General features: G+C 35.5%; 1 protein-coding gene across 6 annotated transcripts in view; it reads right to left on the bottom strand.

The window, feature by feature from the left end:
• Positions 1-15,993, bottom strand: part of CCDC88A (coiled-coil and HOOK domain protein 88A) — a 109,833-nt gene extending 93,840 nt beyond the window's left edge. For 4 of the 6 annotated variants that reach the window (XM_039887114.1, XM_039887109.1, XM_039887110.1 and 1 more), the window contains exons 1-2: positions 15,159-15,458; positions 14,962-15,062 (exon numbers count right to left, since the gene is read on the bottom strand). In XM_039887114.1, the coding sequence (XP_039743048.1) occupies positions 14,962-15,062; positions 15,159-15,221 (164 nt within the window). In that variant the 5' untranslated portion in view covers positions 15,222-15,458. Of the gene's footprint in view, positions 1-14,961; positions 15,063-15,158 lie in introns of all 6 variants that reach the window. The other 2 variants (XM_039887113.1, XM_039887112.1) reach the window with 2 other exon arrangements.
• Between the last annotated feature and the right edge of the window lie 4,193 nt (positions 15,994-20,186).

Raw genomic sequence — 20,186 nt, 5'->3', positions numbered from 1 at the left:
TTTTTTTTTTAAATATCCCTTTACCTTAATTTCTCCTTTCTCACAAACTCAATCACTGTGCATGATGACCAATAAAACCTAATATTAATATAATCTTTTATATAGCTCAAGAATATTTTCACATATATTAACTAATGTGATCTTCACAGTGACTAAATAGTCATTCTTGGAGAGGCATACGACATATAATGACCACATAGAGATTATTGACACAGTTCCCTTCGTGTACTTTCTCATAATTTCAGATACATTAAATTAGCGTTTCAAATGTTGAAGAAATACCTATCACATCTTCTAGTTAGCCAAAGACTGAGCTAGCAGTACAGCATGAGATTCACTGATTTAACAAACAGTCGATCTTAAAAGTCAAAATAGTATTCTACAAAACAGACCCGGTTCAGCTTGCAACTCAAAAAATCATGAGTACTCTTCCTTGAGATAATCATCACACTGACTTCCCATTTTGTCCTACATAATGTTAAAAGATACGTACTCAATGGTCAAGATTCAATAAAATAACTTTACTGCTTCATCAATGACATTTTTAGGTTAAACTAAATTTCTTTTTAACTGCAAGTGCATAGTGTGAAAAATACAATGACTACCAGTGCAGTTTGGTACCACTCCTTGATTGATGCTAAGTTGTCAGCAGTTTTACCCACCTTTGCTTTTGTACCATCAATGCTTTTGCAGGACAGTCCAAAAAGGCAAACGAAATTTTAATATTATTAAGAAAATAATTTTAACCTGACTATCAGACCTCCAGCAGCCTGTCGATCTCACTTTGAGAACCACTGTATTAAGCAAATCAATTTCTGTTCTTGGTAAGGAGACCTGAGTACTTAACATTTTGCTAATCAGTGCCTTCATAAAGTAACAAAATCTTCATTTAAACGATGGTCAACCACTCGGCCAGTAACTGAAACGTAGATTGTTTATAGCACCAATGGGCATCACTGATTTGCCATGGAACTTTCAGCCATTGCCCTTAATCCTTAACAGGGTCACAGAGATTTGTTTTAATCAGTATTCTAGGGAGGTGTTTGCTCCAGACCCAATTAGTCCCAGAGACTCAAGAAATCTCAAACTGAGTTGATGTATAATTAGGTATTTTCCATGATCCAAGACAGACTTACAGCTTTCACTCCCATATTATCAATTTGACGGAGTTAAGGATTTGTAATCTGAAGTCCATAAACACGCCTAGAGTAATTCAAATAGTTCACCTGGTTAATTATCAGTGTCCAGTATCATAATTATTTTTAAAAGCAATAAAGCCCTCTATAATTAAGAACTTTAAAAAACATTTTCCAAAGTATAATCTCTCCTAATTCATGAACTAACGTAGATAGTCATAGAAACTTACCTAAAGAGGTTTTTTAATTCAATAAGAATAACCATTTTCATCATCAGTTTCTCTAATATATTTTTTTAAAGTTCCCATACAGGATAACTCTAAGAATATAAATTTTATTAAAAACAGAATAAGATTATTGGTTTAACTTGCCCTTTTCAGTGTACCATAAAAGTGCTTCAAAATGAGCACAAGCTAACTTCATTTTAAGCCTGCCAATTAAAGGCTAAATAATAGATGCCTATTAAAAAAGCACTACTAAGGACAGGCGAAATGAAAGAAAAAAATGCATACAAGAAATAAAAGAGAAAAAGAGCTGCACATACGAACAAGTGTAGTATTAAAAAAGATGTGATGAACTGAAAACAAAGTTAAAGGAAAGGCAAACAGAAAGTAAAGAATTATTAATAGACAAGTTAAAGTAATTTGCAGCGTGGGCTACAAATGGCCCAATGAAACAAGCAGTTTAGGGGACTTCTAATTTAATAAAATGGGTCACTAGTTTTTAAAAGACAGAGGAATAAACGACCTAACATTTAGAATATCTTGAAAGCTATGAACAGCAATTGATGAATAATGGGATGTTTAGAAGAAATGTACAATATTCAATAAATACCGGACTTCATTTCTCCATCAAAGAATTTTAAACAAACAAACAAACAAACGAGAAACCTCTGGAGAATTATGCAAAGAAGACCAGGATTTTCCTCTAGAGTAATCTAGAGTAAATAACTCAGGTAGTTAGATGAATATTCTTAGAAAAGAGAAAAATCTACTGAGGACATTGACCAAACTCTGAAATACTGCTGAGATCTTTCTATTATCACATATGAAACTTTGAATCCTAATAATATAAGTATGAAACAAAGATGGCTAAATTCTAATAATTAGTTATAATGTAACTCAGTTTTCAGGGAATTGTTAAATCTCCTAGATAAATGTAGACTTTAAAGCATTCCAATATCCCAAAAGAACTGTAATAAAAATATCCTCAAAACTATTTTACTAAATAAGTTTGATAATGAAATATATACTAACAGTAATCGGAATTTAAACAAGAGCACAAATACATAGCTAACTGAAATGTTTCTCATACAAAATCTGGGATCATTGTCAAAACACACTGTTATACTATACATTTACATGTGTTTACGTGTAAGTTAGGAAAAATAAAAAGAAATAAATTTCCTTATACTTTCATGCGAAATTAAATATCCAAACCACGTCATTTTTCCTATAAATACATAATTTTATGTAGTCTGCCTGCTCAGCTATAATCTTGACATCATCTTTCATTCTCCCCTTTCATACAATATATCTAGAATTCCATCAATTCTTTTGCAATAGTCTTGATTTGCTCCTCCTTCTCCAATCATACAGCCCACCCTAATCTAAAACCTCACCACAATAAGCACAGATGACCATCCATCACCACATGGCCATCTAGTTGTCCCTGCCTGTTCCCCACCTTTGTTCCAAACACTAATACAATGTACATTTCATTTCACTGACATATTCTCAGTACTTACAATAGTGTACATAGTACATGTGCAATAAATATTAGATGAACTAAAATATTCCACAAACTATTCTGCAAACTAATGCCAAAATGATTTTCCTAAAATACTACTTTTAATCTCCTAATAAGAATTTTAAATGGCTCTCCAATGCCTGCCATATGCAGCCTAAATTATATGTTAATTATCGAGTTTCCTATAATCTAGCCTACTGAGCTTATGCAACTTCATATTCTATTTCCCAATTTAGATCCTCTACTAAAGATTGTCCCCTGACCATCTCCCAAATCATAAATATGTTTTTTCCTCAAGCTGCTTCCTAACTTAAAATACCCTCCTCTTCTCATTTATGGCTACCCAAGTCCAATCATACTTCAAATCTAACTTCCTCCCTGTTTAGGTTTCCTTGACTATGCATACCTTTAGAAAGCCAAATCTAACTACTAACTTCTACACAGTTGGGCTCCCTAATCTACACACTCGCCTGCTCACTCTCAGTCTCTGTCTGTTTTTCTCTGTCTCTCTCTCCCCCTCTTTCCCTCCCTTCTCCTGGCTCCTTATCTCCCTCCCTTTTATTCCTTCCCTCCCTCAAAAGACACATGTAAAATTCAAACAAATTAAAAAAATAAGAAGCTAATAACCAGAGATTTGTTTTCAAATATGTGCTTGGGATCATTCACCATTTAGTAGATTCATCTTAGTTGGTTATATACATTCAATACTACAAGATTCCGAATCATCACATGTATATTCTATTTACAAAAATAAAAATCTAATTTAATTTATTTGCAAAGATTTTGAACAGAGTTGGAAAAAATTAATTTAGCCTTCAATTATGAGAAAACATAACACTTGATTTTCCCTGAACATTCAAGTTAACTGAGATTTTACTGTTATTTCTCTTTTTTTAACCAATTTTGGCAAAAATGGATTGAAATATTGCATTCATTGGTCCTTCTCCAGAATTTCTCATGCTTCTTCAGAATTTCTCAACTTTGAACTAGGACCCAACACCTAAAACTAAACCATCTTTCTTGGTCCTTTACTACTCAGGCAAAGGAAATAGTCATGCTGTCAATAATAAAGTGAAGTTCAAAATTTTTTTTCTAGCCATCGCTAGGACAGTAGTCATATTAGGAATACACTATTTTTAAAATTTCCTAAAAAACTATTGAGATATTCCCAGAGTTTGATTTTTTAATATAAGGACTATGCTAAAATAAAAGGTTACAATTACCAGTCTTCTTCCTTCCTCACTATTAAACTATTCTTTAATTATAATTGTTAAAATTAGCCTATTTATTTTCCGGCTTTCCATTTTAATTCAAAATACTAATTTCTATCTCTAGTGGTAATCAAGAGATCATAACAGCATAAAGAATAAGGAAGTAAATTCCTTCTCCTCTTTAGTTATTTCACTCTATTCCATTTTAATCCATCCATTAGCATTTTTTAACCCTGGCCCTAAAATCGCCATTCAGAACTGCAACCTCCAAAATCTCAAATTCTGACCTCAACCTCCTTTTCCACCCTCTTATTCTTTCACTCCTTCTAAACCTACTCTTCTTCATTCTTATTACAACCTCCAGTCTATCAGCCTTCTCCTGATAACACCTGCTTTCTTCCCCACTTTAATGCTCACACTCTACTCATTTCAACTATTCACCTGAGAATATCCCACATCTACATATCAATCTCCAATTCTGAATAAACTCAAGAGATCTTTTTGTCAGTTTCTGAACAGCTAAGCTTTACTAAGAAGTTATTCAACCATTCTGACTGGCTCCACTACAAATGTGTGGTTTCTAAATCTCAAATAAGTCATCAACCCTGCATGACAATACATAACAATATTCATCGTTAACTGACTCCCTTTGTGAAGTCTTCCCAGCAGCTTTGTGAAATTTTTCCACTTTCCTCAAACCTCCAGCCTTTCAATGTTGCTGTTTTCTAGGAACTGTCATTAGCTATCATCTGTATTTTTTCCTAAATAGCCATGTCTTTAGTTTCTGTTACAAACTTAAAAGGTAATTCCCCTATCTCTATCTCAATTCTACACCTTTCTCCTGAGCACTAGACCTACGTACCCACCTTCCCACAAGATATTTCTCACTGTTCACCAAACATTCCAAAATAAACTTTAAAAATAAATTTTCTATACTTCCCCTCCCTTCAACTTTTAATCTTCCTGTAATGCCTTATTTACAAAAGGCAATACCCATTCACTCTTCGCAAAAGTAAAAAAACTTGGTAATCACCCTAGACTCATCCCTCTCTCATTCTCTATATCGAATTGGTAACCAAGTCCCATCACCTCAGCATTCTCTTTCATATCACTTCTACATCAATGCAGTTTATATTTCTGTTCTGGCCTTCACCAGCACCAACATCAATCTTTTTAAATTGCAAATGCTTTTATTTCAATTCCTTCTATGATTTCTACAACCTATATTACTGTTTTTCAAGCTGCACTAGTGACACCTTTTAAAGAAAATTATCAAGAATTTCTGAAGATCTGTCCATATATATCCAAAGAGTCCATGGACTCAGTCTAAGAAAGTGACTTAAGAAACTAACCTTCGTCTATGAAAAGAACTTTCAATTGTAAATTATTGCTGCAAAAGAATTTTATTACCTCTTGAAAAATAACTCAAATTACTGAAATGAAAACACAAAAATTAAAATTCCTGAAGTATTCACGGACCCCCCAAGACTGTCTGCAGCCCAGTTTAAGAAACACTAGTTGTGATGCTTAGCTTTACATGTCAACTTGAATGGCCCGTAGTGCCCAGATACTTGGTCAAACATTATTCTGAATGTTCTGTGAAGGTGTTTTGGGGTAAGATTAACATTTAAATCAATGGACTTTTAGTAAAGCAGATTATCCTTCATAACGTAAGTGGGCCTCATCCAATCATATGAAGGCCTTAATGGGACAAAGACACTCCTGCTAACAAACTGCCTTTACTGCTTTTCTTCTCTGAGTCTCCAGCTACCGCATCACATTTTGGACTAACCAAACCTCCAGAGTCTCATGAGCCAATTCCTTTCAATCAATCAATCAATCTCTCCATAGACACACAGACACAAACACAGACACACAGACACAGAGAGTCATACACACATGCACCCATCTTATTGGTTCTGTATCTCTGGAGAGAATCCAAACTAATACATGTCTCTACAGGAAAAAATACAATCTTTTAAACATGGTATCTGAGGACCATTTCCCATGCGCAAGAAGCATACAGTCTCTGCTTTGACCATACAAAATAACCTACAGTTTCCTGATTCCACCATTTTTATTCAAATCTTTATGCTATTTTCTTTGCTTAAAATGTCTTTCCTCCTACTCTCACTCTTTATGACTCCTTTTCACCTGACTGCTCCTATTCAAATTTCATGTCCCAGTTCATATGTTCCCTCTTCCAAGAAGGCTTTTCTCCATGTAAATAATCACTTCTCTTTGTGCCAACATTGATCAAGAACATAATTCCACTATGTAGCATTTATATCACACTGCAATTTGTTTACATGCTCATTCCCCTTACTAGTGGGAAACAGACCATACTGATTTAGCATCATATCTCCAGTACCGAGCAGATGGTTTGTCATATAGTAAGCCCTCAGACACTACTTACTGAATGAATAAATTGATACATGAATGAACCATCCCTTCATCCCTATTAGTGAATACTGCATTTAGATCTCAGCAAAAGAGGTCTCTACCCGGAGTCACACTCTGGCCCTCCTCAGTCCATGCCCCTCACCACTGGGCAAGAAATCCACGGAAACAAGAAGATATGCCCATATATTACTCCCTTCTAGCTGATACTCCAATTATCCAAAACTTTGAAATTTCTTACCTAAATACCTCAACCCAATTTCAGGGCCTGCATAGGCCTCTTTTTCCAGATGTATACAGCCTTGGGCCAAGAAAGAGCTGTTTGGAGGAGGGAGTATAAGAGCTTGGGCCACGGGCATGCATGCAGGATGTCCACAGGCATACACAGGACACCCCTTTGTGGTGCCCAACAGAGCCAGGGATGACAGGAGGAGGTTGGGCTCTACCACATTCTGATATGAATCCATGAGTTTATAAATTCTGAATTCCACAAATTCTAAGTTTGAATCTTTCAAGTCATTATGAAGGCGTATTTATCAAAATAAAAGACATATTTAACAATTTGCTCGCCTGGTTTAAATATTTAGGACTATTGTAGTAAATAAAAGTTTGCCCTAGGCCTTACTAATATTAGAGAAAGGCTTCCTTTATTCACTCAGAATAAAGTTTATGACTTTCATAAGCCTAGTTTTATCATTTAACCAGCAAAATAGAGCTAAAATAATATAGGAATAAAATCAGGAATAAAGAAAATATTAAGATTATTTTCTAATTTCAATAACTGGTTAAGTAATACATTAAATGACTGATCCAGGATTTAACTTATAACCCTCAAGTCTATCTTTTTTTTCCTTTATACCACACTGACTCTAAAAATAGCTAGTTTACTAATAACTAAATCGAAATATTAGACAGACATCTCAGTATCAATTAAACTCTCGAATATTTATTTTAAAATGCTAAAATTTAATGCTTAAGGTGGTACCAATCTGTTTCATAATTCCTAAAAGAAGGTAACTGGTGTTCCTCTGAAAGAGCACAATTAAGAATTGGTCTTCCTTTCCAACTATCCTGTGAGGACTAGTTTCCCATCATTAATATACAGAAATTTCAGTTAAAAATTTTAGAAATACTCCCATATGTAGCAATTAGTTCACCTGTTCTTCTCTAGGTTGTCGTCGTTTTCTATAGCTTAATCAGATATATCTCATACTGAGAATCATTATGGATTGTCTTGAAGATGTCAGACCAACATAAGGCTGCGGACAAAAATCTCAATATATTGGACACCATCAGGAAAGTTACTGGAAACCAAACTGAAGGCACAGTGTATTCCACTATCAGACAAAATCATGGACTATGACTTGTTCTTATCACCTCAAGCAAGATGTAACAAAGGTGGGAAAAATATCCAACAAAGGTAACAAAAACAAAGGGACAGAGAGAGAACAGAAGAAAAGGAGAAACAGAAGACAAACTAAAAAGTAAAACAAATTAAATTCTACAATACTAGAATTAGATACTAATACTAAATACTACAATACTAATACTACAATACTAATACTACAATACTAAATACTACAATACTAATACAACAATACTAAAACTAGAGTGACCTCAGATTTTGGAAATGAATAAAATTATGAAATGTCTTCATTCATTCCTTTGACATTTACTGAAAACTTATGACATACCAAATTTATACTAAGTGGCAGTGGTATGTGCCAGGTTCTATGCTAGGTGCTAGGGATACACATAACACAAAATCTCTACCGTCTAAATACTGTCTAGTAGTCACATCACTTTAACAATTTGGAAAAGGTAGATAGAAATCATAGGGGAGAGAGCAATTAACTCTGCCAAGGGACTTCATGGGGTATTAAAGGATAAGTAGGAATTTGCTAGGCAAAAAAAAAGTGGGGAAAAGGCAGTCTAGGCAAATTGATTACTATATAGTAATAAAACAATAAAGTAATAAAACAATAGTAATAAAACAATAAAGATATCAACACCTAGCATTTACTGAACACTTGCTATATACTAAGCATTGCGCACAAATTATTCTATTAGATTCCCATAATAACCCTGTGATTCTCTTTTTATCCTGTTTATAAATAAGGAAATTGAGCAATTAAGTAACTTGCTAAAGATCATACAGCTATATAGGCATGACATCAACAGAGATAATACAAAACTAAGCTGTGAATGGCCATGACTTGTTTGAGGAAATATAAATAAGTAGGTACGGTATAGCAGAGGATAATAATGACAACAACCAGCACTGGGAATACTGTGATCGACAGAACAGAAAATAGCAGAGATGATGTCTACTCCAGGAAGAAAACATTATCTCCCATTCTACAGATGTAGGAACTGAGATTTGTAGAGTCTAAGTAAATTGTTTAAGGTCACACACTAATAACTAGCACAGTGAGAAGTGAACCGAAGTCTGTCTGACTCAAAGCCCAAATTCATTCGAGTTTACTGCACAGCCTATTATTCATTCATGCAACAGAAGTTTAGCAAGAACCTACTGTATGTTGAGCACTATGCTAGGATTAGAGAAATGAAGATATAAGTCCCTGGCTTTAAGAAATTCACAGGTTACTATGGAAAACAGTATGGAGGTTCCTCAAAAAATAGAGAATTGATCTACCATATGATCCAGCTGGGTATTTACCCCAAAGACTTGAAAACCCACATCCAAAAAGATATTTGCACATTGATATTCATAGCAGCACTATTCACAGTGGCCAGGACGTGGAAGCAACCAAAGTGTCCTACGATAGATGACTGGCTAAAGAAACTGTGGTACATATATACAATGGAATATTACTCAGCCATAAGAAGAGATGAAATACTGCCATTTGCAACAACATGGATGGACCTCGAGATAAAAGCAAAATAAGCCAGACTGAAAAAATTGAAAATCACGTGATATCACTTATACGTGGGATATAAACCTAAAAGCAACAAATGAACAGGACAAACAGAGACTCGGGGACACGGACAATGGACTAGTGGTTACCAGAGGGTAGGGGGTGGGGGAGAAGGGAAGAGGCAGACAGGGTAATGGAGGTCAAATATAGGGGGGTTGATGGAGGGTGAAGTGGATAAAGGGGATCAAATATATGGTAGCTGAAGGAAACTGGACTCTGGGTGGTAGGTAATCACACAATATATAGATGTCAAACTATAATGTACACCCAAAAATTATATAATTGTATTAACCAATGTTACCCCAATAAACTTAAAAAAATAAAAAGAAATAAAATAAAAAGAAATTCACAGGCTACTCAACAGAGTCAAATATATCAAGAACTGCAATACAGTGAGATAAATGCTATCAGTGAAGTATATATAGGGTCTTAGAGAAGCACAAGGAATTCTAAGCCTAGGATGAGCCAGGGAATAGCAGAGAAACAATGACAGTAAGCAAGCAGGAGTCAGTTAACAAATCAACAGTGAGGAGGCAGAAGAGTATTCTAGGGAAGGGAAGAATGTACAGAAAGCTACAAAAATCGATGAGACCACAGCTTATCTTTAGGAATTATAAATTTGCTTAATCTTAAGCTATGCACTAAGAAGTGATACTATGTATGAAAAGATAAAACTACAGAATGAGGCAGGAGCCAGATCTCAAAGGAGTCTGCATGCTTAAGTAATGTGTTTACTTTACTGTCAAGGCAGAAGCTATTGAACCATTTTAAAGATAGGAGTGTTTTAGAAAGTTTCATATGATCATAGATGAGAAGACAAGTTGAAAGGAGCAAGCCCAAAGGTTAAGAAGACCAGGCAGGGGCTATTACATTAATCTAAGAGTCAGGACACATCAGAGAAATATTTGAGAGATAAATCACAAAACTTGGTAATAAGACAGCAACTCTGACTACATCATGTGTTTTTAAAGAAGCGACAAACAAAAACAAAACTAAACAAAAATTAGAAGGCCCAATGAGAAAACCTGAGAGTAACTATATCAAAATTCAGAGTCAATGCCATACTTGCTAGGACAACCTATATATTTTATAAGTCATGTTAGGGTTATTATAGTAATAAAGCTAGCACAATCTACTTTTTAATCTTAATTGCTGATAGAACTAAGAAACATTTCTTGGTCAACTTCCTCTTCAGATAAATGGTTTAGGTATACTTTATGAAGCTTTTTCTCAAGAAATACTTAAACAGAAGTTGGATGACCATGTATCAGGGGTTTAATAAAAATGATTTTCATAGATGATTTCTAAAGTTCCTCAAGATTCTAAAAGAAGAAAAAAGCCATAACAAGTATATCACCAAGTATTTCAAAAATAGATCCCTATTGCTAACTAATGGGATTGAATCATAGAGTAATTCCAAATATCGTTCTGATACTACTAACAATTTTCTCAGTACTTAAAACCCTAACCTAACATAACCATATTTTCGAATGCTTAGGTAATATGAATAGCATGCTTTTAAAATGCTAAGGTTATAAAATTAACTACTGTCACAAATTCCTTGAAAATTCACAGCAAGTAATCAAAATTGGTAACAGAACTATATTACATCTAACAAAAAAAAAAGGTTACTTCTACTTCACTGCCACCAAGCCCTATGTCTATAACTAGCACTGAGGAAAAAAAAAGATTTCAATCTGTTAAAGTAGGAAAATACCCTGCGGCATGCAGAAGAGCCAGCCCATCATTCCAGATCTCTAAATAGCTTACTCTCCCCATTAGTTAAAGAGGACTGACACAATGTCACAAGCTCTTACAGAGATTCTTTGATTCAAGGAGCTACTCAATGAAATCCAAGATTCATCTCTGAATACAGTGAATCCCAAGTTAGTGAACGAACTGAAATTGAGGCAGAGTCAGTAAACTGGCATAAAGAAATCAACTCTACTTTCAGGTTCTGGGTGCAAAATGGCCACTCCAGTCACTAAATTAATCAATATTCTTACTCTCAGTAAACATTTTAAATGAAAATAAAATTCTACCATAAGGCTTACTTATAACAAAATTCCATGCCACATCTGAAAGCAAGAATATAAGACTGGCAGGGCAAAAATTTAATTATAAGTATATAAACAGATTTCCATTTCTGGCAAGGAATGGATGGAATGACAAGAACCAAATTTACCCTCCCGCCTGAAATTGGGAAAAAAAAAAAAAAAAGGACAAAATATAAGAAACATTTTTTTCAAGACAATGTATATCAGGCAACAAAGGACAGTAGATCCCTGACAGATGAGGAAACACACAAGGTGAATCTTACAATTGTCCTAGCTTATCACCTTGAAAGAGTTTCTAGGCAACACAACAGGGATGGGGAACCCACGCAGAGCACAGTGGTCTCCCTGAGTTGAAGAGACAACTTAGTCCAGAGGTAGAAAGATGACTATCATAAACAATGCAGAGTATTTGAGAGAGAGGTGCACAATAGATCCAGAGTTCTGCAGAGGATATCTCTCAAGTCTTCAGGTGAGTACTTATCAATACATACGTGTGAGGAGACTACCCAAGGACAGTGAAAGAACCATCAAAAAGGATTAGAGGGAACACCACCCAGAGCTCACACTGGTTCAGGAACAGTTCCTGTTCCCACTGGCCAGAGCACTCAGAAGGGTTTTGCCTCAATAATGTGACAAAATGGTACTGCCTAGCACAACTTAAAAGCAAGATCTGAAAGATCAAACTGTTTGCAAGTTAACTGCATCCCAGAACAAAGCTCAAGAATATTTAATGGAATTTAAAATATCCAGCACCAAACAAGGTAAAATTCCAAATGTCTGGCATCCAATCAAAAATTACAAAGCATACAAAAGCAAGAAAACACAATCCACAATGAGAAGAAAAATCAATCAAAACCAATCCATAACTGACACAGAATTATAGACCTGGACATTCAGCTAAAATGAAAAATATACTGGATGGGATTAAGAGCATATTACAGAAAAAAAGATTAATGAACTTGGAGACATAGCAAGATTACCCAAATGCAACTGAGAAGACTGAAAAAAAAAAAAAATTGAACAGAACATCAGTGAACATCAAGCAGCCTGATATACATGTAACTGGACTTCCAAAAGATGAAAAGAGGGTAAAAAATAAACTGTGTATGTAAATAATGATCAAATTGTTTTCAAATTTGTGAAAAAACACAAATCCACAGATCCAAGTTGCTCAATGAACTCCAAGCACAAGAAACATGAAGAAAAATAAAGTTTCACTTACAAAGGATTCTCGCTCACAAATTAAATAACCAAATGTAATCTAGAAATTACTTAGGCTAACTTTTAGGTTAACTTTCTGGGTACAATTTCAACCAACAATTTAACAGAGTACAATAACTCAAACATTAACTTAAGTGCTTAACAAAAATCTTAATAATTTCAAATTTTGCAAAATATAGCTTTTAAAACAATGTATATTTTGTTATCCCATTGGGTAAATAAATAATTTATTAAACAGAATTCATGTTATCTTATTTTAGCAAATTATTTTTTAAAAGCTAAAGTATACTTCCTCCTTTTTTTCTTAATTTTCTTTTCCTTTAATTTATATAGGTCATTCAGAACAGAATTAGGACGCTGAAAAATCTTTTAAAGAAACTGAGAGGTGGAACTGAAAACAGAAGCAGATTTGAGGTTTGGAATGAAGCTAGTCCTCCTCAAAAAACAACCTGGCAACTAGTATTTTGGAACACCATTACTTTCAAAATACCCATGTATATTTTCAAAATTGTACTCAAAGTAGAAACAAGCTATAGTGTTTTTAACACCTTGGCTAACTATTCAGGACTCAAAAATTTTTAAATTTTTTTTAGAAAAAGAATCATTCAAATAAAAACCACTAAAGTGGAAAACTAAAGTAATGTAGTTTCCTATTTTTGTGAACACACCTATTTTTTTTAGAGTTCAGTATACAAATTCAAAATTTGTCTAAAAACAAGCAAGAAAAGAGACATAGGGGAACAACTTCTGAGCATCTGATATAATGACTATCCTTCTTATGTATGTTCCCTAAAACAGAAGTCAATTTAATTATTCTACCATTTTGCTTAGGAAATAGTGAGCTATTTCAAAGATTAAAAAAATAGTTCCATGGGAGAGCTGCCAAAAATATATTTACTATTCCTGGAAATAATTAATGCCTACATTCCTTTTATCTTTCTTATGGAAAAAAATCTATACACTCATTTAGATAACATACGTATTTCTCTGGGTGTCAATACAAATAAAACACTTTAGTATAGTATAATAGTATTATAATACTTCTCTGTAGGAGCAACACATACGTGAAAAACAGCACACACTCTGAGCATACAGACTACATATCTCTTAGAACACACAGACTGAGAACTTATCACTGTAGCAAGTATTTATGGATTTGACTTCTCTCTTTTAAAGAAAATCGATAAATGTAAAACGAAAAATAATTTCCAATAAAATACAGAAATGATACTTTATTTAGGTTATTTGTCTATTAACAGTATGCTTATTCTCTAGTAACATTAATAATGCACTAAATTCCGACATAAAATATGAGAATGTCTTGAAATTGAAAGTTCCAAACTATGCTTGTAATCAGACTATTCAAGAGAAATAAGGCTAAATACACGTTATTTTGAGCACGACTATAATATTCAGTTTGCTAAACTATACTTATGTACTTAAAATGCATGTATGCTACAATATCTTCGATGATACAAATGGAGCTTTTTATTTCAATGATCCAGCTACCAAGATGATTTCAATATTTAATTCCCATCTCAAAACTTTCCTAGTTAATACAAACTCAACATCATAAACATAAGACAAAGATTTGCCTACCAAATCATTACCTAGTTGTCATCAAGATTTCAGTTGCCTGTATTTCAAAACTCGCTCTAATACCTTAAAATGATCCCCCAAATAGTAATCTAATAATTCACACAATAAATCTACTCAGACTTCAGTTATTATAGTTATTTAAATTACTTGCTACAGCAACAGTTCCTCCCCAATCAGAACTATTGTTTGAAATTCTCTCTAATGTTATTATTTCACCAGTTTCAAATTTTGAGCCATTTATTTTTACACTCAAAGGTTAATAAGAAACATTTCTGCATCAAATGCACCCAACTTCACAGCAAAGGCTTTTTCCCCCATAGGAAACTATTCTCATTCTGTCTCTCATTTTACCAAATTATCAAAGATGACACGATGTGGTTTGAATTTCAGCACAAGACAATAAGTAACAATACATGGTTTGCAGAATGAAAAATTAAAGTTTCACATTTTTAACAGGTATAATCATTGGGTTGTGATAAACAGGCTGGGCATGTACGATTATTACTCCTCTCAAGTTCCAATTGTTAAACCACCTGAAATTTTTTGGCCAAAGAACCAAATTAGCTTAAGACATAAAAGCTCTAAGTTCACAGTGTGCAATTTTTCAAAGAAAACAAGTCACCCATAAAAGAAGAAAAAAAACACTTACATTTGAAGCATGACCTGGTTCAAAAATACCCCATCCACCAAAGCCACATATTCATCCAGGTTGGTTCCATTTCCTGCAGCCAGAGGTCCAAACGTTTTAACCTAGAATAGAATGATCATCACGACACGAACGCCCACCTCCATCTCTGCAGCCACAAATAATGCAGCAAAATATACAATAAATACCACCACACTTACCCAAGTGACCAACGGGCTAATCATGAACTGCTCCAAAAGAGGAGTAAAAATCTCGTTCTCCATTTTACAGATAATGTATTTGAAAAAAAAGGAACTACCACAAAAATACGCCTAGGGAATTGGTCATTAAACGTAGAAGTAGAAATCAATGAAAGTCCATTTTGGCACGGGAAGAAAATCCCATCGTGGAGGGGAGGAAAAAACTCTCCCTCCTCAAAAAATACCCCAGAGGGAAACGAACCGAAATCCCGAGAAGTAGCTTCGACAGCAGCCACGAGCCGCAGCCTGCACTGGAAATGTCTGTACCGGGCGAGGAGGGGCAGAGAAAAGGCATCTGGAGGAGGAGGAAGGGAAAAGGGGATGGAGGAGCAAGACAAAAAGCCCGTCAAGGTTGCCCAGCTTCTGGAGAAAGGAGCCAGACCAGCGAAGCTGCCTCCAATGAATTAATCCCAACGTGGGCTAAATGAAAGACCACGTTAGATGTGGTTTCGAGCGGCCGCCAGGCTCGACCTCCGCGTTCCGCTCAACACGTTCCACCCACCAGTGGGCATGGAGCCGCTTCGACCCCGTGGAGCCTCCCCTGTCCGCAGCCCCTCACCAACGATAGGCAGGGCTCGCCCCTTCCCCTCGAACAGATACCATCTCTTCGCCGCCCTCAAGCCTCGCCTCCAGCCCCCTTCCCCTCCCAGGGGGTGGGGGCTTGACTGTGTGTCCCTAACGACCCAGTTTTCTGAGCTCCGCCAGCCTTTTCAGTGCGCTTCTGGGAAGCCCTGGGACAAAATCACCGCCGCGCTCCTGCCTAATCCTCTGCCCACTCCGGAGGAGCCGGAGTAACGGCCTCGGAACCGCAGTGCCGCATCACACCCCTCTCCTCGCAGCCCAACCAGCGCCGAGAGCCCGCCGTCAAAAGGAGCGCGCTGCTCCCTCCGCGCCCATATCCTTCCGCCGACTCCCCGCCCCTCCCGCGCCGCAGCCTCTGGATTGTGGGAGAAGAAAACCGCTGCATGAGCGCGCTCCCGAGCGGGCGCGCCCCTGGGCCAGCCCCGCCGCCGCCCAGATCTCGGCGGCGGGCGCGGACGTGGACGCGTCCTTGCTACAGCTGCTGCAGTGGCCGGCGCCTCGCTCGCGCCCAAGACTGTTGCCAGGGTCTGGGGGCGGGAATGGGGAAGGCAGTGAAGGGGTCTGTCTGCTAGCTCCAGCCTAATTATGGTTTATTTCCTCCCCGTGTGCCGCCTTTGATGTGTGAAGGGAAGGGAGCGAAATCCTTCTCTTTTAAACATGAGGGCTGCAGACAGCCTTTCGGACAGTTTGATTTGATCTGTTAAGCGTCGTTTAGCCAGCAAAACGGAATAGGCAAACTGACTGCAGCAAATAGCAAAGGAAGGACTTGAGCCGAAAGTTCGTTCCCCCGCCCCCCGCCACCCCTATTTTCTTCTCCTTTTTAAAATCAGGTCCTCTAAAGCATGAATGCTCTTCAGAGTGGCAAGTTAATGTAGTAGGGTTTTAAATATCTGTCTTTCAACATGTTGATGGTATTCCCTGACGAGCAAACGTGATTCAGACGTTGACTATTTGGCCATTGAAAAAAAATCCAAACAAAATCAAGAGCTACTAAGAAGAAACATTTGGAAGTCATCCAAATTGGGTGACAAATAAACAGATTACATATTTGTCATAAATCTCTATGCTATGCATCACTGGAACCATCAAAGTAATTTTAGCAATTCTCCAGAAAAATCAAATTTTATTCTTCATTTCGATGGAAAATAAAGACCTTTTCCCTGGGACAAAATAGGCATGTAAAACAATTTTTGAGAGAGAGAATAAATGTAGTATAGTTTTGCAGTATGTGCTGTTTACATTTACACAAACATCTACTTTGATTACTTATATATTTTAAATTATAGCAAAAAATGTTTTTGTCATAACACTGAATTAAGAAACAGCACCATTTCTTAATTAGGTGGTTGAGAGCCAGAGCTCTAGAATCTTCCTGACTGATTCAAATCCAGGCTCTGATACTTAACAGCTGTGTGAGCCCAGGCAACTTACTGAACCTGTTTTACTTTCTTCATGTGTAAAGCAGGGATAATAATAGGGTTAAAGTAAATGGCAACCTATTGTAAATGTTCTATAAATGTTATTGATGTTGTTCTCATGGCACCTATTGTAAATGTTCTGTAAATGTTATTGATGTTGTTCTCATCATGATTCCCTCCAAATAAAGAATCTTTAGGAAAAAAAAAAAACTTGAAATGTAATCCTTCCTACTTCAGTTACAGGAGAAAGGATCTTGCTTTGGATTGCAGAGAAATGCCCTTCTAAAATCATCTTAATTAATATTAGGATGCATTAATGTCACACACTGCTAACTCGTATACAGAGTAGAATCTTGCATTCCCTGGCTAGTGTGCAAGCCTTTGGGTCATTCTGGTTGCTAGCAATCCTTTCCGTCTACTCTTTATGACACTTTCTTAATCACAATCCTTTATTTGGAAATGCAGACCAAGAAAAGCAAGCACCAAAAAGGAAGCATTGCTTTCAAGAACAGCCCAATGACAGGTCCATTTTTCTTTCTAACCCTCAGAAGCTTGACTAAACAACGTACTAGTATACTAAAAATAAAATAAATTTTTATTTGCAAATAAAAATATTTATTACCAAGGAGCTTGGTTTCATGCCTATACCAGGGTTTATCTTAAGATAGTCCAAACTGCCTCATTCATAGATGAAAATCCCATAAAGTATTAACACAACTACAAGAAATTAGGGGCATTTTGGACAATGATGACTGAAGGGTTAGCACAGGAATTGTATGGCACAAAGCATTGTTTATCCCGTTTACATTTAGTAGCTAGCCCTCACTGAAATCTGGATTCCCCTCTAAAGCCAGATGGCCCCACATGTTTCCTGGTCTATCTTTAGGTTTTACACACACACACACACACACACACACACACACACACACACACACACTCTCAACAAAGAAACATGAGGAGTTAATTGTAAAAACAGGAAGCTGTAGACCAGACTGAAGTCTGGAGTAACTTATTTGAAAACCTACCAATTCACAATTCTCTAGTTTAACAGCAGACTTAGAAATGCTTTATAATATCTCAAGAGTACAATCAGGAAATTTTTCTGTCTGGCAAAAGAGGGATTGTACGTTTATACGATTTAATGGTCTTTGAATTGCAACATCCTGTAAGGTTAAATCCAAAAGTTTGCTCCAATCCTCCTTTCATTTAGGAAGAAATTTCTCAAGATTCCTTCAAGGCACTTGTGTTTTGTGCTTTGTAGTCATTTATTTGTCCTGAATTCATCCTTTTTTAGAATGTTAAATCCATCAGGAAAGGATTTTGGAAAAATCATACTCATCTGGTTAGGGTCTAAATTATCTGTTCTGTTCTCTGCTATCAGAAGGTAAATGGTTGGGATGGACCATGATCCCATTTAGGAATCACAAGAGAAAGAGTCTCCCCTGTGTATTATAACTGAGGCTCCTGCTGCAGGTTACACATACTTTTAAAACTATACTTTTTAAAACTATGAAGGATAATTAAAAGATACACCTCCATCTTGATCTACTCTATAGGAAGTAATAGACTTACCCAAACCAGGCTCCTTGGTGATAAATCAAATTTAAATTTATTTTATTTCTAATAAAATTTATTTTATTTATAGTATACTAAAAAAAAAAAACAGCAGCAGAATGGTACCATTGTTTATAATAACCAAAAAATGGAAAAAACCCAAATGCTCATCAAGTGATTAATAAATAAAATATGGTATACACATAAAATAGAATATTACTTGGCAATAAAGAAGAAGTACTGATACATGCTACAACATGGGTAAACTTTGAAAACATGCTAAGATAAAGAAGCCAGTCACAAAGAACCAGTTATATATTTTATGATTCCATTTAAATGAAAGTCCAGAAAAAACAAACCTATAGAGAAAGAAAGGAGATTAGTAGTTGCCTAGGCCTGGGAAGGTTGGAAGGAAATGGGGTTCATGGCTTAGGAATGTGGAGTTTCTTTCTGAGAAAATGAAGATATTCTAAAATTGATTGTGGTGATAAATGCACATTTATGCAAATATATGAAAAATCATCGAATGGGATAACAAATGGCTGAATTGTCAATTCTCTCTCAAAAAAAGCTATTTAAAATAAAAGAATAGCACCATTTAAAAATATTTTAAAAGACATGCTATCAACAAATCCAATCTCTCATGCTTTTCAAAGGGGTCTTTAAGTTCTCTTGATCTAATGAATAGGATTTTAAATTCACCTGAGAACATTAGAGGCGTACCTTTTAATTATCCTTCATAGTCTTAAAAGGAAATATAATACAGTGAGGAGGGGAGAATGAGAGAGAGAGAAATTAAAAATTATTTTATTTTCTCTTATTTTCTCATTTCTTTATTTTCTCATAAAAATGTTTTATTGTCATATTTGGAAAAATCAATAACACATAAAGAAGAAACAAAAATCAAACCTATAATTCAGAGGTTAATATATTGCTGCATTTAGTCTATATTATTTAAAAAACTGTACCACTGTCATAACACCATTAGAAAATATAACAATGATCGAAGCTTGGACGTGCCTCTCACTTTAAATTAATCAATAAATGGAATACAAATGCATTGTTAATAACAATATTCATCATATCTTAAGTGTATAGTACTACCTGATTACCAATTTGTAAAACATAGAACCCTGAATTCCCATAACCACATCAAAAACTTGACTCATAAACCTTGTGAATGAATGAAAGTATAGTATCTGGGTTGACAGTAAAACTGCAGTTATGAGTTCTATCTTTGTTAGTGTTTTCTCACTTTCTTCATTTATCAATATTTATTAAGCTACCATATGTGTTAGAGAGCATATTGAGCATACAAGAAACAGAGAAGATTGTATCTAAATGAAGACAAAAGAAATAAAATGGCAAATATATCATTCAATCAATTAGTTCAGAGGTCAGCAAACTTTTTCTGTAAAAGGCCAGATAGTATATA

The sequence above is a fragment of the Pteropus medius genome, unplaced genomic scaffold, assembly GCF_902729225.1.
Source record: "Pteropus medius unplaced genomic scaffold, Ma_sr-lr_union100, whole genome shotgun sequence".
Classification (NCBI taxonomy): Eukaryota; Metazoa; Chordata; class Mammalia; order Chiroptera; family Pteropodidae; genus Pteropus; species Pteropus medius.
Note: the sequence above shows the minus strand (reverse complement) of the source record. Positions and strands in the feature narration are given on the sequence as shown.